The sequence below is a fragment of the Epinephelus lanceolatus genome, chromosome 15, assembly GCF_041903045.1.
Source record: "Epinephelus lanceolatus isolate andai-2023 chromosome 15, ASM4190304v1, whole genome shotgun sequence".
Classification (NCBI taxonomy): domain Eukaryota; kingdom Metazoa; phylum Chordata; class Actinopteri; order Perciformes; family Serranidae; genus Epinephelus; species Epinephelus lanceolatus.
Window position 1 is genome coordinate 36757316 of NC_135748.1, and position 25630 is coordinate 36782945.

General features: G+C 40.8%; 1 protein-coding gene across 4 annotated transcripts in view; it reads left to right on the forward strand.

Moving 5' to 3' along the window:
* The window catches only part of syt16 (synaptotagmin XVI), a 56786-nt gene that overhangs the window by 25362 nt on the left and 5794 nt on the right, over positions 1-25630 (forward strand). For 2 of the 4 annotated variants that reach the window (XM_078175268.1, XM_033641921.2), the window contains exons 3-5: positions 1458-1508; positions 13537-13767; positions 20289-20530. In XM_078175268.1, the coding sequence (XP_078031394.1) occupies positions 1458-1508; positions 13537-13767; positions 20289-20530 (524 nt within the window). The remainder of the gene's footprint in view (positions 1-1457; positions 1509-13536; positions 13768-20288; positions 20531-25630) is intronic. The other 2 variants (XM_078175269.1, XM_033641922.2) reach the window with 1 other exon arrangement.

Here is a 25630-nt window from a genome sequence, read left to right on the forward strand (position 1 = left end):
TTATATCTGTAAATCTGCAGCATTTAGCTGCACCTTTTTTATCCTATGGAATCATTTCATCTCAGCTTCAACTTTTCTCTCCACACTGCCTGATTACGACAACATAGAGTCATTTAGTTTGGCGGACTTGTTGGACAGATGAAGTCACAAGACATTTAGGATTTTGTTTTACCTTTTTATTTTACAGAATCTCACAGCTGTATGGGTGAACTGATTTTCAATGAAAGACAGTTTCTTCATCCACCCTGCAACTTCTGTGCTTTGTCTCCAGCTTTGATTTACGCCAAGGCCAACATGTTTTCACTCAGAAGTTGAGGAAACCTATGTTTCCTATGAAGGCTGAAGTTTGTTTAGAAAGGACACTATGGCACATAACTAGCAGGAACTGACACAATGCACTCGTGGAATATGGCAGCTTGCTCAGTGGCCCTACGCTTCAAACTATGATGCTCTGGGTACCCCTTGATCATCAGTTTTGGACAATCAGGAAAGGAGTGTCAGTTTCTACTTGTTAAATGCTAGAGTGTACTTTCAAAATAAACCTACATTTTCAAAGGAAAATAGGTTTCGGAAAACTACTTTAGGTTTGGGCAATAAAACTACTTGGTTAGGTTTAGACTTAAGGTCATAGTTTGGGTTAAGATAAGTGTGATTGTTATATAACTTACTTAAGTAGGTAAGTAAACAAGTCACATAACACATGAGCAACGCTCTGGGTGAAAGTCCTGACTTTCTCAGCCTTTATACTACATCATCGCTGCAAATGGGTTTACATTGGACTTAGTTGAATGCCTGGTGCATCTCAAACAGACACTAAAACCTTTTCAGCAGTCATGGGCTGGCATGGCTTAGCTTAGCTTGGCTTGGCTTGGCTTGGCTTGGCTTGGTATGGGCCATCAGCTCAGCATGGCAGGGAATTGCATTTAAAACAGGGCTACCCACTTGAAGGTGTGTCTTCAACTGATGACATTTAAAAGCAGCGGGCTGATCCACAGTTTAAGTCCCTTGTTATTTTTGCTGCATGTGTTTTTCCACAGCAGGGCAGGTACTGTAAAAGAAGTTTACCTGTTGGAGCTGAGCTGATTTTACTCTTCCTCCCTGCTGTACCATTACACTTGCCTTTATTGAAGAAAAGTCACTAACAAAGTTCCACTAATTCAGCAATAAACACATTTCATTTCTTGTGCATTCTTCACAATAAAAGTCCCCCGTTATTTTGTTATGTAAAGCTTTTGTTGTGAAGCCGAGATGAGCTTTCGAGCAGCAACTTCACACAGCTTCTTATACAGCAGATAGCAAACATAAAACAGTGAAATAAAGCACATATGTAAAGTAAAAACAGGCCGCAGGAGAGAAACTAAACTCCAAACCACAGAGATTCAGTTAGGGGCTACAAAAGTACTGAGAGCTGAACACAGAGACTCTTAAACAACACCTTTCTCTCTGGTCTCCTGCAGACATAGGGGAGGAGAGTCTTGCAACACACACGCGTGTTTCAGAGGGAGAAGGTGAGACACCACCACTACCTGCTTGAGGGCGGGTGACCCAGTCCATCTGCAGCTCAGTGTGGCACAGCTGTCTGAATTGAAAATGGGAACGCAAATCGGAGCGGCATGGCTTGACTCGGCGTGGCCAAAAGTGACAGTGGAAAAGGCCCACTGACCAAGCTGCCATATTTGACACCCTGGGGAGGAAACCATGTTGTCCTGACACAATATGGCACCAAATCTGGAAATCGCAGACATCTGAAAAGTAGTGCATCTTGAGCTTCAGTTAGTAGCTGTTCTGTAGCTGTCAGTCATATCACATGATCTTTAGCAGCAGCTGGAGTTTGCACAGTTCTCATTGAGCTGTAGATGTTCATATTTTCTTTTCTTTTTTCCATCAGCACATTAACTGCTGAGGACAGGCACAAAACAACATTATAATGGCCGTTTCAGGCGTGTGTTTTTTTTTGTTTACTTTGAATAAGACTCCGAAACAAGTGTCTGAAATGACTCACATCGGAGGAGGCGAGAGCAAAGTTAGCACGACCCATAGAGCCACAATAGCCACATAATGGGAAATACGCCAGGTTGAAATAAGCTGGAATCTTCCTTTGACATTTAACGATCTTCTAATCTCTCCCTTAGAAAGAAAGACAATGACACTGTTTCCTAAAAGGTTGAGCTGAATATGAGAGCAACTGTGAGTGCTGCGGCTTTCTAGTCAAGGCTCACCTTTTATATAACCTGAAACATCTCAGTAGGAGAGAGAAAGAGAGCGTGTGACTCCTGTATGCATTATATGACTCCAATTAAACTCTCCAGTAATGGAGAAAGAGAATGTGGGTGAGTTTGTATTTGTGCAGTGGTTCCTGTGGGCGAGTGTGTATGTATGAGAGAAAGAGTTGAGTGAGTCAGCCACATACTGCCACAAACCTCTGCAGCAGCTCACAACGAAAATATTAACATTAGAAAACCTTGAAGAAAAATTCAGCAAAGAGAGAAAAAGGACACTCATTTTGTACTTTTTATTCTCTCTCTTTCTGTCACTCTGAAGAGCCTTTCCTTTCCTCCCACTTGTCAAACACTGCAAGCACACGGAGCAAAGGTCACTGAAGTATGACAAAAAGTTACATAAAAGGATCATACCAGTGTTTCTGCATGTTGGACTTACGCTGTGCCAAAAGCTGTAGGTTCACTGTGTGTATGATCTGTGGTAACTTGATTAATTGTGTTTTTGGTGACACTATTGTAAGGCTCTCTTGGTTGACATGCCTTTCCAGTGTTGTGTGGAGGTTGGGCACAGGGTCTGTGGAGTGGCAGACCGGCATTGTGCTTCAGTCAGTTATGGGGGTATCACACTGCTCATCCTTTTCTGAGAAAGTTTATTCTAGGGTAATGGAAAGGAGGCTCTGACTGAATGCCGAACCCTAAATTCAGGATGAACAATGTGGATTCCCTCGTGGCCGTGCAACAGGGGACCAGCTCTATCCTTGTAGGGCTCCTGTAGGGCTCACGGGAGTTTGCCCATCCAGTCTGCATGTGTTTTGCGGACTTGGAGAAAGCTTATGACTTTGTCCACTGGGGAGTCTTGTGGGTGGTACTGCCTGAATATGGGGTACCGGGTTCGTTCCTGCGAGCCACCTGGTCCTTGTCTAAGTGAGAGCTGTGTCTACATACTCGCCGTAAAGTCAAAAGTTTTCAGTTGGTTTTGGCCGGGCCCACTAGGCCCGTTTCCACTGAAGAAGTCACTGGTACTATTTGGGGGGCAGGAACTACTACAGGAACGTCCTCTCGCTCGGCCCTCTCAACCACCGTGTCTCCACTGAGAGAGCGGAGTAGGAGGAGGGTTCCTGTAAAGTTACCGGGCTCTGTATGTGACGTAATCGTTGCGCGACCATTTTGACCGTGGCGACGTAGGGACGTAGGGACGCCGTTAGCCGTTAGCGGTGTCTGTAATAACTCCGGTCATGGCCCGTGAAAAAAAATATTTTTTCTAGCGGATGTCTTAGTTACAACATGATTGAGGTAACTGGAGTAGTTTCATGTCGTATCTGACAACGGGAGGCTTTTAACAGATGACGTCCTGATGTTAGCTTTGCTGCTGCTGTTAGCTGATGCTTTCTAGAAATCGTGATTTCCCAAAACTGAATAAATACCACACATAGCAACACAAAACTGCTTTGCTAGCTCAGTCATGTTGTAACTAAGATATCCGCTGGAAAAAATATTTTTTTCACGGACCGTGACCGGAGTTATTACAGACACCGCTGCTAACAGCTAACGGTTAGCCCAGCCAATCTACGATAACCATGTTGTTATTTACAAAACATCACATCCCGCCTTGAGTATATCCAATCAGCACCAAGTAAACCCCAAGCCCCAGCCAGGAGTTTCTCGGGCCCGTTCTGAGTACCTACCCCGAGGCAGGGACTTGTTTAGCCCCTGTAAAAGTTCCGGAACTCTGTCCTTCGGGGGTGGTTCCTGCGGTGGAGACACGCACCAATGGCCCTGGCCCCTTAAAATTACCCCAAAGTTCCTGCTGTGGAAACGGGCCTACTGTCAGGGGGTGTGAAAGGGTACAGATGACCCCATCCCAGGCCGAGAGGGGGCCCATGAAAAGGTCTATGGTTGACCCTTAAATTGGATCAAAGTACAACAACTTACTTACTGACTTAAATCACTAACAGTACGCTCTATATGTATTTACATGACAACACATTTCAACATGCCATCTGATACTCCTAACCCCGTGCAGGTACTGTGAAATGGTTCAGTCCATCTGACATGGGTCAGGTGTGCCATGTGCTGCTAATTTAAACATGTGAGACAGACAGCTGCCTCATTAGCAAAGTCAGAATATCTCACCAAACATCAGGGGCTTCTAATGGAAAAGTCAGGGTAAAGAGAGAACAAGAAATTGAAGGAGAAGAGAGGCAGCGGACACATGTCTGGCAAATAAGATAAAGAAGGAGCAGGTATGACAGGCAGAGCTGATGGTGAGAGGCGAGGCAGACTAATATTAGCAAATAAAACCTGTTGTATTGGGCTCAGTTTTAAAGCTACAGTGATCATAGTAAACTACAGGACCTAAGGTGTCCATTGGTATCAATCATGTTATGCTATCTTCAAAAATTTCAAAATGGTGTATTTAAATATTTCTGCATACTGGTGTCCACAAACAGTCTTCAAATTGGGTAATTATATATAATTATAATAACTGGGTCAGTTGGGTATGACTGGAAAACTCAAAGTTGACAGCCATATACTCATTAGACTATTTCAGTTCTGCACACAGTTTGAGCAGTATTTAATCAAAGTGGCCTCGAGATCGAGTGGGCAAAAAGAGAAAAATATTTGTTCACTCTTGATTTGACCTAATGATAAAATTTCCTCTATCAGTGTTTGATTTTACTTTTCTCTAATTATTTATTTTTGGCCCAGGACACATGTGACTACCTCTGCATTTCAAAATAAGAAAACAAGGTCTTAACAGTAGATAGAAGTAGATACAAAATACATGTGGACATATTATCAATTGGATTATATTGGCAGGAAGTATAAAAATGTATAGGGACCCATCCCCCAGTTGTCCCCCTGCCTGTGTTTCCTAACAGCTGGCCTGGTTTTGCCCTCCAGCAGGGTTGTCCCTTGTCACCAATTCTGTTAGTCATAGTCATGGACAGGATCTCAAGGTGCAGCCGGGGGGGAGGGAGGAGTCCAGTTTGGGGACTTAACAGCATCCAGTCCAGTTGCAGGAGAGAACCATGAGGAGCTAATGATATGTTACTGAGCACCAGTTGGAAAAAGATGTACCAAAGATAATTTAATTTGCGAACAAAAACTATGTCTGTTTGTTCAGGTCAAGGAAAATCTGTTATTTTTTGGTTCCAGCTGAGAGACAATTTTGCCAGCATATTTTGCAGCTACATGTTCGCTGGACAGATATGAGAGAGGTATTAATCCTTTTATCTAACTCTGGGCAAGGAGGAAATATTTTTTTAATACTGTAAACATTTTGAGTGGAGTATCACTTCAGTGTTGAACTATACAAAAAAAGTTGAAATAATAATGCTTGTAAAAATGGTTAGAACCTGACAGTGAGAGCTTCCTCTGTGGGCTCAAGAGGGTAAATCCTGCACACTTGTTTAACTCTGGCTGTGAATCATTTTAACTCAAAAGTTTGGTTGCATTTTAAGCTGCAAAAAAAACTCAGATTTCCCCGGTTTATTGCTTTATAATCGGATTTGAAAAAAGAAAGAAAGAATAAGTCACACTGCCACCAGCCGGATGGTTGAATCCAGGTGAAGATTGTGAGTCAAACACTGAGCAAACACTGTGCTGGTTTGTTGGTTCTCACCTGCAGCAGGTGGAGTCTCTGGTATTTCCAGTCGATTTCCTGAACAAACAACATATCCTGTTTGGAGTCAGCGGACGAGGTAGGGGCTCTTATGCTATGTTATGTTGATGTGATGTTTTAGTCAAATTATATGTAAAAATGTAGTTTGAAGCTGGACTCTGTAATCTGATTTAAATAGTTTCATTGGTGCAAACAATGAAAACAGCGTGTTACTTTCAGTAAATCTAGGGTAACAAAAGTGACAACAGAAACTATGACACTGTTGTGAAATTAAAATTGTGCCTGTTTTCTGGAACTAAGAGCAACAGTCTTTGCTTGGCATCATCTGAAGGGTTTTAAAGGTTTACTTAATGAGATTAAATAATCAGAATATGATGAGGAGATATATGATCCATCCAGCTGTTGACTGTGGTGCATGTCCATGAAGAAGTGGGACTTAAATCATATGTATGCTTTTATTGTTGTACTGTTACTTCCACTCAAGGATCACTGCTTATGTGCTCTGTCAGGTTGTCACGTTTCCAGTGAGTTAGTGTCCTGTACACACGTGTTTCTTTTCATCTATAGGGTTATGAATGACTTAAGTATGACACAACGTTATTGAAAAGTAAGATGCACGTGTGTCTTTACAAACTGAGCACATGTTCAGATGAACAGGTCGCATCTGACCTTCACAACGGAAATGATTCTTTTCATCGACTCTATGTATCTACGATTCAAATGACTGTGTGTGTATGTGTGTGTGTGTGTGTGAGTTACGTTGAATAGAATTAATGTATGTAGTCGTTCAAAGTTTAGACTGCCTGTCATGAATATATTTAAAGTGCAAGAAGCATGTTGTACTTTCACCAAAGAGTGAGAAGAAGTGTACACAGTAGTTATGTTAAATAATGACCAGTGGGCAGGCAGAAGTAAATCAGCGGCTGTATTCTCGAAGCTTCCTAGTGCTAAGAGTCGCTCCTAGTGACGAAATTCTACAAAAATTCTTAGAATTTCCCCTTTAAGTTAAGACTAGGTCCTTGTAAAGTTAGAAGTTATTCACAGAGTGACTTAGACCTTTAAAGAGCTCCTAAGGTTACAAACTGTCAGGAGCAGGGAGGAGGACTTTAAGAGCCTTAAGAGTTAATCAGAGGAGAAAATGTGGAAACACAAAGAGGTTGGAGAGACATTCTCCAAACACTGCATAACAGTGATTAAATGAAATGCTACAGATTAGATCATGCAGAGATAATATGTTTGGTTGATCTCATTAGGAATACACACACATTTCCCACCTAATGCTATGACGCCAGAAATAAACCACACCTAAATCCACACCTCCACAAAAGGGTGTGTCTGTGACAACCAATCACATCTGTTGAAAGAAAGCATCACACCTAGCAACAGGGTCAACCACACCTCCTCACTAAGGTAAAAGTTTCTGTCCCTTCCTCACTCAGAGCTGCTCTGAGAACTTTCCTACATCACTCCTAAGTTTTTAGGCTAAGTTAGGCGCTCTCTGAGTGTTCTCAGAATGTTTGTGAATACGGCATCTGATCTTTTACTTGAGTAACAGTACCAATACCACAGTGTAACACCGTGTCTTAACTGGATGCAAACATCAGACTATCACTCTCGAGTAACCACTGAAAAGGTGGGTGAGTACGTACTTCCTTATTATTCATACTCACACAAATGCTATTGCAGGTAACTTACAGATATCATTCTTGTAGCTTCCATACTTTATCATACCACCATCTCAAATTTGTAAAACAAGCTATTTTACTGCATCCCACACAATTCTTACCAAAAACGTTCAGCTCCCTTGTGATCTCTCTCCAGCCAGATGCCAACTTATTTAGGTTTTTGTGGTGGAATAAGGAGGTATCGTGTCTGTAATTCCTCATATCAGCCTCATGAATCAGCCTTTCCTAATGCATAGAGGTACTCTCAACGAGCGACAGGAATGAAATAGAAACAGGATGTCCGACAAAAGTTCATCTCAAAACTGCATGCTGCGTTGCTCGCGGAAAGTAAGGACAGTGCAACGGAAAACAATGCAAGCAGTTAGGACAAGGTTTAACAACACTTTGTCACAAGTCCTAACTTAGTCCTGCATTCTAAATCTTACTAAAGTTAAAACACAAAAGTATTAGCATCTGAATAAACTGTAAATACCAAATGTAAAAGTACTGACCTATTTCAGAATAATATATAAATATATATATATATATAAAATATGAGCTGATTTAATTACTGTATCTTTGACTGGTGTTTAGTTCTAGTGTTTCCTCTTCTTTTCTTTCCTCCCTGTTTCTTCCTCTCGCATTTCTTCCTTGTTTACTCCTCTCCTTTCCTCATTGTTTCCTCCTCTCCTCCTCTTTCTTCCTCATTTCCACCTCTTCTCTCCTGTCCTTTTTGTGTACTCCTCTGCTCTCTTCCTTGTTTCATCCACTCCTTTTTTCTTCCCTGTTTTCTCCTATTTTCTCCCCTCTCCAATTCCTCTTCCAATTCCTTGTTTCCTTCTCTCTTTTCCTTTCTTTCTGGATTTCCCCTTTCCTGTTTTTTCGTCCTTGTGTCCCCCTCTCCTCTCTTCCTTGTTTCCTTCTCTCATTTACTCTCTTCCTTGTGTCCCCCTTTCCTCTCTTCCTCGTTTTCTCCTCTACTGTCTTACTTACAGTGGTGGAAAAAAGTTTTCGGACACCCTTAAAATTTTACACAATCTCAAATATTATCATGAAATATTTGTGGAAAAATCTTTTTTGTGTTTCAAAAGGTGTGGCTGCATTAGACAGATACAAACAAATACAAATGATATATTTTTGTTTATTGTTTACAAGAAAAACTAACAAAACTAAATTCTTGACAGTTTCGATATGTCAGTTCTCAAAATTGTCGGTATCAAAGTCAACAAATAATAGAGAATGTGTTCAAAACTGAACAAAAAATAAATAAACCATCACATCATCAAATTAATATTTAGTAGTCCTGCCATTGGCACGTAGTAGAGCTCTAATCCTGGCTGGCATGTTCCCCACGAGCCTTTCACACTGTTGAGGGGTAATCTTGTCCCATTCTTCTTGAATTACTGCTTTTAATTCTTCTAAATTCTTTGGTTTATGCTTTGAAACAGACCTTTTGATAATCCACCACAGATTTTCAATGGGGCACATGTCCGGGGATTGAGCTGGCCACTCTAAGACCTGGATACGGTGCTCCTGCAGCCAAGTTCTACTGGCCTTGGATGTGTGGAAAGGGGCATTATCTTGTTGAAACATCCAGTTTTTACCTCGATGGAACAGTGCACGCGCAGAAGGGAGCATGTGGGTTTCGAGAATGGTACAATACTTGGTAGAGTTCAATGTGCCATCAGAGACAGTGAGATGACCAACACCAGCAGCACTCATGCATCCCCAAACCATGATACTGCCTCCACCATGCTTGACAGTAGGTGCTGTACATGCTGGAGATAATGCTTCGCTGGCCTTCTGCGTACCCTCACATTAGTAGGAGGAAGATAAAGCTGGAAACTGGACTCATCTGACCACAAAATCTTCTTCCAATTCCTGGCTGTCCAGTTCTGGTGTGCCTGGGCCCAATGACGCCGGGCTAACCTCTGTCTCTCATTGATCAGGGGCTTCTTGATAGCCTTGTAGGACCTTAACCCATGATCTAAAAGTCGGCCACGTACAGTGCGGGTGGAACACTGGACACCAGTTTGGTTTGACCACTGCTGCTGAAGCTCCTGTGATGTCATTCGGCGGTTTTACCTGCACATGCGGATCAGGATGTGGCCATTTCTTGCTGAAGAAACCCTTGGACCCCCAGATCTTGGTTTGTCTTCCAAGCTGTTGGTTCGTCTGTATTTCTGCAGAGTGTATCCAACTGCTGAAGGACTGCATCTGCACTTCCTGGCTATCTGGCGGTAGCTGTACCCTTCCTGGCTGAGAATCTTTATCTTCAGGCGTGTTTCCTGCGTTAGGTTCCTTGTTTTTGCCATTTTTGTGTCTGAAGAACTTTCAAATGTGCTGGCTTTATGTAGACACGAAGCTTGGCAACAAAAATTGTGTCTTTTAATAAAAAGAACGACCTTCATCACTGATACCAAAATGACCCAATACTCAAAATTTCTTATGTATTTTTATGGAACCAATCAATTTTAAGTTTTTAATGGCTTTTTTAGGATTTATTTAGTATTTTGGCTGTGACTGTACTAAAAGAAATTGCACTTGAAGAGTGATTCTTAATACAGTATTTCACAAATGCATGGGGTGTCCGAAAACTTTTTTCCACCACTGTATGTCCTTTTTCCTCTCCTTTCCTTCTTGTTTCCTCCTCTACTGTTCTTTCCTCCCTGTTTCCTTTCTCCTTTTCTTCATTTTCCCAGCTTAATCTTTAATAATATATCATAATGTGTTAGTGGATTTTGTATTAACATTTTGCTGTAGTAACTAAAGCTGTAAATTAAATGTAGTGGAGTAAAAAGTACAGTATTTGCCTCTAAAATGTAGTTGTGTAGAAATGTAAAGTTGCATAAACTGGAAATACTTGAGCAAAGTACTAGTACCTCAAAATTGTACTTGAGTAAATGTACTTGGTTACATCCCACCACTCTCATTAACATCCAGCAACGAACTGTTGGAGCAGGTCAGTCAGAGAACTGAAGCGTCAGCTGATGAGTAATCAGCGGCTCATTCATCAGCTGCTCGGCTCGCAGCTCGTTAGTAAAGTCGTCATATTCATGCAGTGCAGCCATGATTCACTCATACCAATACTGTTTACTGATTTTTTACTCTCTTCCTGTCCAGTGAAAACCATGTATCTTCAGTTGTATTGATTTTAAAATTAATTAAACAAATTAAAGGGACAGTTCACTCCAAAATCAAAAGCACACATGTTTGCATGTGGAGTACTCCCTGCAAAAACCTTACAGCTGTACCCACGTGAAAAGTGGAGGTTACAGCTATTGACTGCCATTAGAGCCCTGTTCCCACATTAATGATGGTTTATATAATGTCTTATCGATGCAGATTAATTGTCCAAACCAATGAATCAGTCGACCTCTGGTGAATGCTTTTAGATTTCATACGCTAAGTACATTCTGCTCATGAGACTGAAATAAGGTGTAGATGCAGGACTTGTAGTGGAGTATTTTCACAGTGTAGTTCTAGTACTTTAACTTCAGTAAAGGATCTGAATACTTCTTCCACCACTGGATCTGGAGACGTTGTGATTGCATGGTCAATGTCTTAAACTCTCAGGCCACCAGGACAATATATGTTACTGTTATAATTTACTTTTGATACTTAAACACACAGTATATCTACTCACTAAATATTTATATACACCGAGGACTTTAACTTATAAAGGAGCCTTTTTTCATTTAGCGTGTGGGAAGTGTTCTTTGTATCCCTGCGTATTTGAGTGTGTGTGCAAGAACATGTATTTGTGTGAGTGTGTGTGTGTGTGTGTGTGTGGCAGTTGCATGTAATCATTAAGCCACATTACTCCACTCTGAAAGCTTCCGCCTCCGAATAGCTTTTTAAGACACAAGTTAACAGAGCAATCAGCCGTTGCTCGCCCACTCAGAGCGACAGCTTCCTGCTCCGTAGGTAACCATGGCAATCGCTCAGGTAGAAGAGACGGCAGAGTGACCTGCACTTTAGAGAGGAGGGGCCGGTCGCTCCACCGCCACGTCACTCATTCAGCTGTTGCTATCCAGTTATGGTCAAATTATGATGTGAATGAAGCGACCCTTTGTGCTGCTAACGCGACAGTGTGGGTTTAAACAGCATTTGTTCTCTCCTCACTTATTTTATGAGCATTTATATCTCATAAAGGAGCGATTATTTCACCTGCACAAAATGGGTTCATTATACTGTAGCTGAGAGCTGGCTGATACTGTTGGAGATGGACTTTTTTGACCCAGATAACAGTAATTTTCAAACCTGAGTTGAATTTAACTTCGGTTCATTTTCCCCCTTTTGGTACAATTCATCATAAACAAGTGAGACCCTTTAAAGGAAGTGGTCTCATATTATTGCAGAGTGATTCATTTGAGGTGGGAACCAAATCGGACCTCCATCTGACCCAACTACAAGGCGCACTCTGATAGTCTGAGCTAAAAGACTCCCATAGGCAGGTGTGCTTTGCATGGCGGGGCCGCAGGTGGCAAAATCAGCAGCTAGTTGGAAAATAAAAGTGAACATTCTCACCTTAACTTTAAACCTTAGTGATGCATTATGTGGTATTTCTTGTTAAGTATCACGACTTTTTGTAGTGTTAGAGGCACCTCATCAAAAAAAGGTGACACTCTAGGCACTGCTGGCCTTTTTGTAAATGTATTTTTTTGCAAATATATGTTTTGTAAATGTATTCCTGTGGTGTAATTTTGTACTGGTTTGCACTTGGTTTCGGTATAGCTACGTGTGTCATCACATGATCTTTTGGGTGACCACCATTGGTTGTGTATGTAGAGGTGTGTCTCCCTATCGTGTTCATGTCTGATGAAGGGCTGGTGCCTGAAACATCACATGTAGTGATACGATTAGAATTTCTATATGTTGTTTCCTTTTCACCCCTGACTGTTTGGTTTGGTTAAAACAAACTCTGGTGCGTTTGCCTGTTAATATCAGTTCAGGCTGTGTGGAAGCCGTCAGTCAAACTCTGCTGTAGACTCATGTACTGGACAGAGACCGTCAGAAAAGGAGGTTTTGTTTCAGAAGTGGAACATGTATAATAATACGTATAAAGATATATCTGTCATATGTAATATAATAGATGATGTTGTAGTTCCATCTTTACAATTAAGAGCACTGAGCTCTATCGTCTTATCTTTGACTGAATTCTAGTGTTTCCTCTTCTTTCCTTTCCTCCCTGTTTCTTCCTCTCTCTTCTTTCTTCCTTGTTTCCTCCTCTCTTCTCTCTTCCTTTTTCCTCTACTTTTCTTTCTTTCCTGTTTCCTCCTTCCTCCATTTCCTCTTCCTCATGACCTTCTTCCTTGTGTCCTCATCTCCTCTCTCTTCCTTGTTTACTGCTCTCCTCTCCTTTCTTCCTTATTTCCTCCTCTACTTTTCTTTCTTCCCTGTCCTCCTCTCCTCTGCTTGCTTATTTTTGTCCTCTCCTCTCTTTCTTCCTTGTTTCCTCCTCTTTTCTCCTTTCTTTCTTGTGTACTCCCCTACTCCCTTCCTTGTTTCCTTCTCTCCTCTTCTTTCTTCCTTGTTTCCTCCTCTTCTCTCCTTTCTTTCTCATGTTCTCCTTTCCTCCTTGTTTCCTCCTCTCCTCTCCTTTCTTCCCTGTTTCCTCCTATTTGTTCCTTTCTCCATTTCCTCTTCCCCTTTACTCTATAAATTGCATCCTCCTGTCCTCTCTTCCTTGTCTCCTTCTCTCCTTTCCTTTTTTCTGGATACCTCCTCTCCTCTCTCTTCCTTGTGCCCCCTCCCTTGTTTCCTGCTCTCCTTTTCTTTCTTCCTTGTGTCCTACATCCTTGCTTCCTCCTCTCCTCCCTTTCTCGTTTCTTCTTCTCCTCTTCTTTTTGGATTGTTTCCTCTTTTCCTCTCCTCTCCTTGTTTCATCCTGTCCTTTTCCTTGTTTCCTCCTCTCCTTTCCTCTTTTGTCTTTCACTTCTCTCCTTTCTTCCTTGTTTGCTCCTCTCCTCTCCCAGCTTCTCCTCCTCATCACCCCCTCTGTTTCCCTGTGTTTATCTCCCCCCAGTGAGCAGCTACGGTGGCGATGATGATGATAATGCCAGCAGCTCCTCTGACAGTGAAGACGAGGTCCTGAAGCAGTTTGAGATCTCGGTGTCACGTTCGCAGAGTTTTCGTACCTCAGCAGCAGCAAACAGTGGCGACCAGCAGCCGACTCAGCTGTCGTTGGGCCGACGCCACAGATTCACCCGACTGTCGGACCAGGAGGAGGGCAGCACCGAGCCATCGGACTGTGAAGGTGGGTTCCCAAAATTTACCTCAACACACCATCTTCCTCCACACATTTCACTGTAGTGTTGGAGGATATGACGTCCATATAAATTATATAAAAATTGTAAAATGTCAGAGAGCAGGCCACACCAGTATACCTATGACAACTATCGCTTTAGTTTGTATATACAACTATTGTAGGCCATGCTTATTCACAATTTGCAACTTGGTTAGACAAAATATTTATATTAATGTGTGGTTATTTAATCCAATGATTGTTTTCTAGAAAAGTTTTAATATTGTTACATATTTAAATACTTTAATTTCATACCTTACATTATTAACATTGCAGCACAATGCATGCATAATTTTCAAATACATGAGCAAGTCTAAAGTTTAGTTAGACAACTATGACCTTGTGTATTTAAAGGAGCAGTGTGTAGGATTTAGACGATTGCAGATTGCCATCAGCTGAAACTTTTCCAGTTTGTCAAGTGTAAACTCTTCCTTAACTGTTCACGTTCAGGAGGTTCTTACTGGGAGCTCAGTTATTTGCAAAGGACCCCTCCTCTCCAAACAAACAGCCCAAGTGATCAAAGCAGATAAAATCACTGAATAAAGCAGTTTCATGTTACAAATCAATGTTTCTCCAACGTTGTTTGGCTCTTCACAGATGGCCTGCTAGCCCAGCACCTGCTAATTTATGCTCTTTTGTTTCTTTTTTGTTTCTGATAACTTAAGATTCAAACATTCAGGAAGTGAATCATCCGTAGAGGTCTCTTCCTCTCCAAAATGAATGGACCTGGTGATTTAAACTGATAAAAACACTGAATAAAGCAGTTTCATCTTTTCGAAACTGCTCATCGTGGAGGGGCTGCTAACTACGGTGGCCAACACAAAAACGCAGATGACACCATCTAGAGCCAGTGTTTGGTTTGTCCGTTCTGGGCTACTGTAGAAACAACATGGTGGACTCCATGGACGAGGACCTGCTCCCTATGTAGATTTAAACAGCTCATTCTAAGACAACGAAAACATGACAGTTCTTATTTTTAGCTGATTATACACTAAAGCAAACATATTTATTATATTATATTCCATTTCTGCCAATATGTAAGAAATGTAGGTTGCTATAAAATTATTAGGGTATTGTATTTACCTGTTAAAATGTGGCCTATATAATCTATATATACTTAATTTATTTTACTTTCTTTTATTGTTCTGTATAATTTAAAGGGAGCTGACAAAAATAATTAATGTTAAAAGGGTAGGTGCAATAAGTAAAAGCTTCAGCCTACACCTTTTGGTCCTGTTTCTTTTTATTTATTGTCTTTCTACCAGTGTATTTGGGTTATATAAGTTGGAAAATGACCTAAATAAATTAAACTAAACTACAAATTATGATAATAATTTCCTTTTAATTTTAAAATTATTATTATCTTAAGTCATTTTCTCCTGTTGACACTGTACTACCATATAATTTTTATTTATTTATTTTTTGCACAAACACATAATGTTTAAAGTCCCAGTAGGTTGTTAAAGTTCTGTCACAGAGATCTAGGAAGAGCTGTTGAAGGTCACTAAGAAAATAATGTTTGCTAGAACATTTATATGCGAAGGGTCAGAAAGAGCAGATTGTTGTATGTCAAGCGAGAGACCTGAAACTCCTAAAAACAGAAACCCAGCAGGATCCAGCACTAATCCTTCCCTGTGTCAATAAGCCAAAAGGCCCCAGATAACGTTTTTACTGCAGATTAGAGGCTGTAAAGAGCTCAGGGAGGCTCAGTGTGATTGGACCGCTGTGCCTGCTTGTGAATGTGTGGACACACAGCAGTATTAATTAGGACTTTTGTTTGTTGTCATTTGGTTTCCGGTGTTTTAAGAGCGACCTGGGGGGGGAGGATGAGAGGGAACAAACAAAAGAGAAAAGCTTTTATTACTCGTCTTTCACTTTTGTTGAATTAACTTGTTTGTTGTTTGAGTCTTATTAGTAGGTTTGTTAACTAATTAATGAGATTAAGATAAGGGATTTATGAGGAACAAAAAGACGAGATACGAAAAGAGTGTTTTTCATATTAATGTAATTTTTTGGGGTCATACTTTTGTTCTACTTTTGTTTGCTCTTATTAACCCGATGAGTTGTGATGCAGTTGCATGTCATCTAACATCATGGATTTCTGTAGTTAAGTATTAAACATAGATTGCCAAAAGTTTAAGTAACGTGGTTCCTAAAATGTTCCTAAAAATTGTGATTAATGATAATCCCAACATCTGCCAAAACATAATCTGGATTATCATCTGAGCCTGAGTCATGCAGCACCGTCACGGTCTGGTGGTGATATTTTCCCACCCAACAGATCAAACCGCATCTCCTGCTTCACACGCACTGACATTTATAAATGTGAATAACTAAAAAGAGGAAGCACAAAAAAGCACAAATCTTTACAGAAGCCTCAGTCGGAGCGATTTAAAGCCACACAGGACAAATTACAACAAAACATTAGTTCCTCTAAAAAAGAAAGGCAAAAGACAGCAAAAAAGGTTATTAAATATTGGACAGAGTTGCTAAACTATTGCCAATGAGATAAAAAAATTATTTGTCCAAAAATCAGTCCTAAATTTGGTTAAAAAATATCTTGAAAATGTTTTAAAAAGCATTCATTTTAAGTGTCTAATACCTTTAGATACCCTGACAAAGCATTTTTGGATCATACCCCTGTAAAGGAATTTGTTGTATGCACGTGTGTCCAAATTATCTGTGGCAGTACTCGCATCAGCCTGCAGAGAGGACACAAACCACACAACAGCCACAATTTTCATTTTGCAATTTTTGGTCAAGTTACAAAGAATTAATGTTCATTATTATCATTTCCCACCAGTGATGTTTGTTATCTCAGTGAAAGTGAGAGGTGGCAGCACCTAAAATTAATTCCTTTGGGTGAGTGGCATGCTGTGGATGTAAATCTGTATCCTGTATTGTGGCTGCTGTGTTTCGCTCTAATGTATTGAGTTCTCAAATTGAAATTAATTGCTAATAAATATTGGTTAAACAATCAATTTTTATGCCTTGTGGCAGTGATAGCCGTGGTGGGAGGCATTTTGTTTTCAGGTTGTCCATTTTATTCTCGTAAACACAAAATCTCAAGAATGCCGTGAGAGAATTTCTTCAAATTTGTCACCAGTGTCCACAGAAACTAATTCAATTTTGATGGTCAAAGGTAAAGGTCATTGTGACCTCTCACAAACATTCACTTGGATTCAAGGATGAACTGATTAGATTTTGGTGGTCAAACTTCACACTCACTGTGACCTTGCATCTGTCTCATTCTTGTGAATGCAATACCTCAAGAAGGTCTTGAGGGAGTTTTGTGGCACAAACGTCCATTTGGACTCAAGAACGAAGTAATTAAATTTTGGTGATCAAAGGTTAAGGTCACTGTGACCTCACAAACATGTTTTTGGCCATAACACAAGAACTAATTCTAATTATGACAAAATTTCACACAAACGTCTAATAGGATAAAATGATGAAGTGATGTTATTATATATCCAAAAGGTCAAAAGGTCAAGGTCTTCACTGTGACATCATGATGTTCAGCATAAAACACTTTTCTGGCCATTACTCAACGTCATATCTCAGGAACAGAAGGGGAAACATTTGGTCAGACACTGAATTAGTGGCTCTAATTTTAGTTGCCCATCTTGAAACTGTGCTGATTGTATAGATCTTCTGTGCTGCCCGGTTGAAAATGTGTCTGAAGCATTCATGTTTTCACAGACATGGATGTAAACTGTAGATGCAACTTGATTGGTTTGCGGAGGCTTCCAGCTGCAAGGCGGTAATTCTAGTTGTTCATTAGAAATATGCTAAAATTGCTCATCATTCACTTGTATGGGTCTAAAAAGTACAGTTCTTGTTTTCCAAAACATTGTGTAGACTAAATTTGATAGATACATACTCACAACTCACATCTTTTGAACACTGGACAGAGAGATGTTCTCACACAATGCAAAGCAGATTTTAAAAACAACACGACTGCATACAGAGTCGTCGTTAATATGCAAAAAGCGAGTTTGTTCAAGGTGGAGTGAATTAAGGCAAATGCACATCAAAGTGCAGTTTTTATTGGGTTAAATATTTGATCTTATCCTGGGACATGATGAAACACTTTATAAATGTACAGCTACTTTCTCTACAGCAGGTACATTTTCTGTGTGAGGCAAATTAGCCCAGTCACCAGAAGAAAAAGTTGGCATTGTATGTATATACTACCACGGGTAGTATTATGTTACATTTGTATGTTTCATATGTATCATATCAACATTTATAAATTGACGTAGTATATTAACTGAAGCCAAAACATGATCTCTTCCTCACCATACCCAAGTGGTTTCTGTGCCTAAACCAGCCACACATTAACCACAGCGTTGTTGAAACGTAAATTATGTTATTTTTCAACTTTAACTTTCAACTTTTCAACGTTGGCAGAAACATAAGATGCCAGTATCTATTCTGACAGTTGGTTTGGACATGTAGTGATCCAGAAATTCACACAGATAACTAGTTTGTTCTGTCCCAACAAACTCAAAGGCTAAATGTGCAAATAACCAAAATTAACCCAAATTGTCCTCCTTTAAATCCCGTAAAGATGACAAATGTATCACTGACACTGTGTCCTCTGGTAAACCATCTAACTGAGTCTCCAATGTCTAAAAGAAGCTACAGAAACCTTGTTTGTGAGTGTAGGGTGTTGACTGAGTAGATATTGTGTAATCTGTCAAACGTTGGCCTTTCCTGAGACAGAGACACTCAGAGAACAGGCCGTACCTCAGACCAATCAATAGCAGTTACCTCCAATTCACCATCATTAAGGTCGGTCTGACTGTTATATCAATGGCTGCATAGAGCGTTGGCCATGGCAACAGGCTGAGGTGAGTCATCAGCCTGTTTGTGTGTGTGAGTGTGTGTGTGTTATCTCATTAAAAGACGGTAAATAATTACCAGTTGAGACAGAGTGACCCCAAGCGAAGAGTGCCACCACCCACCAACAACCAGCTGCTGGTCTAAAAGAAGGCAGCTTAATTTGGTCTGAACATTTGTTTTGTGATGCTATTTAGTTAGCAAGTTAGCACGTGGTGGAGGGGTTCAAACTAGGGCTGCAACTAAAAATTATTTAGCTTCTCCTCTAATCCGATTATTATTTTTTTTATTGAGAGTCAAGTTTATTAAATGTAAAAAACAAAACTATGAAAAAAAAAGAGATACACAGTTTACTTTCATATATGACAAAAAAACTTCCCTTCACACGTGAGAAGCTAAACCAGAGAATATTTGACATTTTTTGCATGAAGAATAACTGAATCTGTTAATCAATTGATTCCTCACTAAGTCCCGCCCCCAGATGCAGACTGGCCAATCATAGTGTAGCATCGGGCCACCCAACAACACGGCTGACTCTAATGCCATCGTTTCAGATTTCCTTCATTTTCAGGCTGGTTTTGTGGATTTGGAGCTAAATGTTGTGCCTGGGGCACGTCGTGTATTAATGATACTCGTTACCTGGAGAGGTTGGAAAAAGATATACGTTTCTTCCCTGTTCCAAAACCAAAATCAGACCCTGAAAAGTGTAGGGTTAGCTAGCTAGCTACTGAAGATACAGCCTACTGAATGTATACACATGCTGCTTTTGCTTTTAATGATTGTAACAGTGAAACAAAGAGCGACCCTGCTGTACAGGAACCAGTGAAGGGAAGCAGGGAAACTTTGCTGATATTCAACCAGCTCTGTGTCATCACATTGTACGCAGATGAACGTTGTTTGACTTCCCCCAGAGATTCCTGCCCATCTGGGTGCTGGCAGTAGCACCGCTCATCTGCACACACTGTGATGCCACACAGCTGGTTCAATATCAGCAAAGTTTCCCTTTATATTCATTGTCTTGTGTGGCGATCAGCAGTGATGTGGTGGTTCACTTTTACACTGTGATCTGTAGCCTATAGTTCGGCTTTAGCTTCTAACTGTCTTTGTCTTTTTAACCTGTTGTTGCTGCTGAGTCAGTTTGACATCCTGGATATATCCTTCAAACACAGACTGTAGACCCCTCTGTCTGCTTCTCTCTGGAATCACTCTTTCATTTTCCAAAAATATGATATTTCTTCAGGGAGTGCAGTTAGTTACAGTGTGGGCTCCATGCTTACTGCGACAGCTTGTCGGACCATCGCAAAGGGGCGGGGCTTAGTGAAGGGTCAGTTATCAAACAAGTTGCTGATAATTTTCTTTAGACCAACTAATCGACTAATTTTTGCAGTTTGATGTCAAATCTTTGAAAAACCTTTGTCACTTGCAAATGTGGGAGGCAAAATCTGATGAATCTGACAAACTCTATCAGGTTTGATCCACTAAGTGGGTCCAAAACTTGATTCAGATTTAAAACATGCTATTTAACCCCAGCCCTTCTCAAACTGACTGTGCTCACACCCACAGATTTGAATCCGACCACCAGAGGAGCCTAATGCTGACTTTCCTCCTCTGTTGCCTTCCTCATGCAGACATGGAGGCTCAGAATCCGCCGAAGGGTTTCCAGGACCCGCTCTCTGCAGCAGCACAAGAGAACGAGAGGCCGTTGGCGGTCTCTACGAACAGACCGGCTGCACTGGAGGCATCGAGCACCAGGGACAGTCCAGTCCCAAGTATGAATCGACAGGCCGCAGATGGCAGTGAGGACACGGAGAAGCCTGCAGATTACGACAAGAATGATGCCACAGACAGCTCCTCCACCTGGAGCCCAGAGGTACTGCAGCTTGTGAAGCGCACACACTCTAAGCTGTTCCTGTTTGTGCTTAAGATAATCATTATAAACTCCCGCAACCTTTAAGTGTTTTGCCGATCACACTTTCTCATACAAAATCATTCAATGAAATCACACACCTATGTGTGTACAGACGAGAGGTTGTCATGAGTCCATATTCTGAACCCAGAATATGGACGTGTCTATTCATAAAAGACCTGGGGCGTCCCTATTGATCAGTGGTGTAATACCTACCATAAACTAGAAGACTGTAAACACTGGTCCATTGGTCCATTGGTTGGTTGTTATACTCTTGTCTGTGGACATTCTCATTAGTTGGACAGTTGCTAGTGTTACTTTAAAAAGACATTGTGTCCACCAAATCGAAAAATGCAGTTGTTCAGCACCTCTGTGATGGTTAGTCTTTATGGTATTTGTCCAGCCCCTCCTCCACTGTGATTGGACGGCTGGTGACGGTGACAAGTGCAGCATTTCACCCAAAGTTAAACATTTTCCAGCTTTCATTTTTAATCTGAAAACTCACTGATAATTACAGAAGAAGTTCAGCATCGGATGTTATTGCTCTGGATTTATTTTAGTCTCCAAAAAGTCACTGATGTTCAACGCTTGATTATGAAGCTTCTGAAGGGAATAGGATCACATCAGAGCTCTTGTTGGAGGTAAACAGCTAACGTTAGGCATGCAGCGCTGCAGAGACGTTGCATTTGACATCTTCAATCCCAGAGTTACCTTCCATGGTGTCCAGTAGGGGTGTATACTGTATATAGACAGTGCAGGCAGTGCGGATGCCCTGGGGCCCGTGGGGTGGAGTGGCACGATTGCCACCTGGAAATACGCCTGTGTTTTAATTTGAATTTCATTAGCACACAAGATGTGATAAAAACAAGTATATAAAAATAAACGTGGCAGGGATTGAGCAGGAGAGGTGAGAAACCTGAAGGGGCTCATGGTGAAACCCTCCCCTCTAGAATTTCAAATCTGTTCTAAAGAAATAGCATTTCTTTCCTGCAACTAAGGGGTATCGGAAAATCGTAACGATTGCCCACCCTATGGATCAGTACCTCATACCACCCAACTTCAGAAAAATCGGAACTATCCCTTTAATCTTAGCTACAAAGCTCTGATTGTTTGACAGCTACACCAGATAAAACAACCTTTTCCCAATGATTTCCACGTCAAACCAGTGAGGAGTGTGTTCATGTTGGACCCCATTGCGTATATATCAATAAAACCAGTAAGAAGCTGGTTGAAAAGTCGAGTTATTTTCAGTGATTTTATTTCTGTTTTAATTCTACAAGTGTACACATTACCTCACACTGAGACCTCACACATTACCTCACACTGAGACCTTGCAAACTTAACAACAAATCTCGAGAAAACTTCAACATTCCACACTTTCTCAGCTCACAATACCCAGCAAATAAATATATAAATAACCAAGGCAGGGATTACCTAACGGGGTCAGTGAGCTGACCACAGCCCTGCTGTTACCCATCATGCTTGGCCGAGGTATCATCATCATCATCATTCAGCTGTGAGAGGATTATCACTCTGCCGTGTTATCCTCTCAGGTTCATTTTGGAAGAAACAAACCAAACACGGCTCACTGAGGCCTCGAGGTTTTGTATAAATAGTTGATATCTCCTTCGCTCTCCACGCTGCGTTGGCTAACAAACAGAAAGTCATGAATAATAAGCACCCTGTGTGTGTGTGCGTGCATGCGTGCATGTGTGTGTGTGTGTGTGTGTGTATAAACAAAGTGTGATAAATAGGTGCATACATCTACTTAACATGTATTTCTGTGTGTTTGTACATGTAGGAGAGTGAGAATGTAGAATCTAACAACCTCTCAGTCACCGAATCACACTTTGAAATTGGGAGCAGTCTGTGCAGTAAACACCTCCCACACACACACACACACACACACACACACACAGGGGTGATACTGGCATCTAGAAACGTTTCATAAATAACGAATGAGTTTGGATCAGTGGAGCTACAGAAAACCCGGGAGAGCCATGTTGTAGCAGTTTATTTATACAGTTATATAACAGCCCTGCCCCTGCTAATGCTAAAGCTAGTAATACTACTGCTGCTAATAATAATACCACTACCTCAACAAGTAGTGCTATTAAAGTGTTGCTGTAATCACAATTACTGTTACTAATTACAGAGTAACATCAGAGCAAACACGTATGAAAGCACTGCTAAAATTAGCACATATTCAGCCTTTTTTTTTAAACTTGATTTCATTTATTGTTGCCTACATTTTCTCATATTTTTCATCTGTGATCCTGCAGCACGACACGTTTAGAACAAGCACAACAACATTCAACACTAAATGTACTAAATCCCACAGTTTGCATAAGATTTTAACCCTAAACTCCCCATAATTTCAAAATATACTTGGGATTTTTTAATTACTGGCAAACTTGCAAAAACATATTAAGTTTTAGCGCAAATACTGTTGAGTCCACCCTCAAACTAAACAATCCAAGTTCATCCTAGATGCAAAATATGCCAAAACACTCTGGCGGGAAACGCCACGTGCAAAAAAATATGCCCCTATTACTTTTAGCGTACAACCCCGACAAGACACACACCAGTGCTCCAGAATGCACCACCCTGTGTCACTATACGCAGGGTCAGGCCAGGCCGGGTTTGTATAACAAATGCTATGTCATGCTTTGCTCAGTTCAGGTTCAGCCAACTTTTGACATGCTGCTGTGTTGTGCTATGACCTATTCAAGTGCTGAAATTTGTTATTTACGTGACAACGCCTGAACGCAACACAGGCCAATTGTTGAATTTCAGGCAGGAGGCAGTAAATATTCAGACTGAACTAATGAAAATGGAGGAAGCTAGACAAAACTTGCTATCAGGCTCCTGTTGGGCTCGGGGTGGGTTCGGACTTAAAAATCAGAAAGTCGGGTTCGGTCAGGAAAATCTGTCCTGAGCCACACTCTACTATACGCCACCGTCCTATTTCCAGCTGTGCTGCTCCTGGAATTAAAAGCCTGTTTCCCCCACTCGCTCTCTGCTCGTACCATAGCAGCTCCTTTTCTCTGCTTCTATGGCAGCTCGACTCCTCTCTATTTACCACTGATGCAAAGAGAACTCTGTTTCTGTTGCCGTGTCTCGTGTGTGACAAAGAATGGATGAGGAGAGACTTGTTGAGGTCGAGAAATGTCCCAAGCGAAACAATACACAATCCCGTCATTATAAAGACAATGGCCAAAAAGATATTGCCTGGCGAGTAATATCTCTGGAGATCGGCTCTTCAGGTGAGAAAATCAAGTTTAATTGGGGGCTGTCCACACAACATTTTATGCCTATGCAGAGAACGTACAGGTCTGTCAGTAAACGTAATAACTTTGCGTGTTGGTCTGTTGACGAGCTGCAGTGCGACACATCCAGTGTGTGTTTAATGGCCCATTAAGTGTGTACACATACAAAGAATATGACCCTGTTTTTCACTACTAGAAGTAATATTTAGTACCTCTCTTACTCCTTGCAGAGGAAGAAGTAGTAAACATTTATCAGGTGAGCATCTGTGTTTTTCTTCTTCATGTGTCGACCTCCTGACCTGCACATTCAATAGACACGAGCAGCAGCTCTGTGATTATCTTATCTCTCTCTGCCGTTGCCATGTCGACAGCGACACTCAGCCCCGCTCTGTCAACACTCGACAACAATCGATGTTGTGTTTGCTGACTGTACGGGAAGTGGAGACTGGCTGTGTAGAGAAGAAGAAGAGGAGGAGGTTTATTTCTCCTTTGTGACAGGATTTCTGCTCAGTTTGTGTCTCTGAACATTTGAGAAGAGGTTTCTCAGAACCATTCGTGATTGTGAGTCTTAATCATCGTCTAATAGTTTATTTTTACGTTTACAAAATAATCAGAAATCAGCTCATTTCACTCTGAACGAGCTACTTTGCCAATTATTGATATACTTTTGTCTGTTTTTGTTTTTTTTTGTCCCCAACAAACTTATTTCTTTTAAACAAATTGAAACATGTATCATTAATAACACTTATTTTACCCATTACCAAGCACACTGAAGTTTTTCCATAATTTTTCAAGAATCAAGTGCAATTTTTCTTCAATCTAGTGCAGCAATCTGACATTTTTTTCATGCATTGAATCAAAATACGAGTGTATTAATCGTTGGGTAAAAGACAAAGATTAAAGAGCAAAAAAATACATACAATATGATTATCAGCAATAATTTAATAAAAGGTGAAAGGACTTTTTACTGTACATATTCACGTGTGAGGTGGACATAAGTAGTGCAACATTAAATGCAAAATATACAGTTATATAGCATAGCAAAGACGCTAATCTTGAAAGAATCAACTGAGTAATGTACAGTAAGGTGCAAATGTTTTAAAATCACCTTTTAAATCTGCAAGATGAGTGTTTGATACACAACAGACATATATTATATATTATATCATATATTATTATTACCCTGAAGTCATTTCCTGGACCCTCAGTTTCTGAGGAACAGAATGGATCTGTTCATCCAGCTGATGCAGTTATCTTCATGCTCGGGGAATCAGGGCGGCTGGAAGCAATCAATGTCCAAATGATTCTGTGTTTGCCCTTTTTCTTCTGTTGCCTTTCTATTCATATCTCAGCTGATTGTGTGTGTAGTTATAAATAGACCACAGCAGCGGGACCAGAGATAATCAGTTCAAATGGGTGGTTAAAAATAAGAGTTACCAACCCTGACCACTAAAAGCCTCTCATAGAACATAAGTACCAGTACTCAGCAACACTGTCTTTGAGCACTCTTTCTTGAATTTCTTAATTTATCTATTTCTTTATTCAGCATCTTTTCTCAACAAATATCACTAAGACTCCCTTCACACCTTGCATCTAAGTGTGTCTCACATCCAGGTTGTATCTAGATATGAATTAACCTGACTACACTTACTCCCGGTATTAGTGTGTGTCTCTAGTGTCCACATTGAGATCTGATTGAGATCCAGTCTCTCCGTCCAGCCGACATCTCCATCACCAGGGCAAAACACGAGTCAATCACCCATCACCGCATCCAGTTCATTAAAAAAGGGCACTG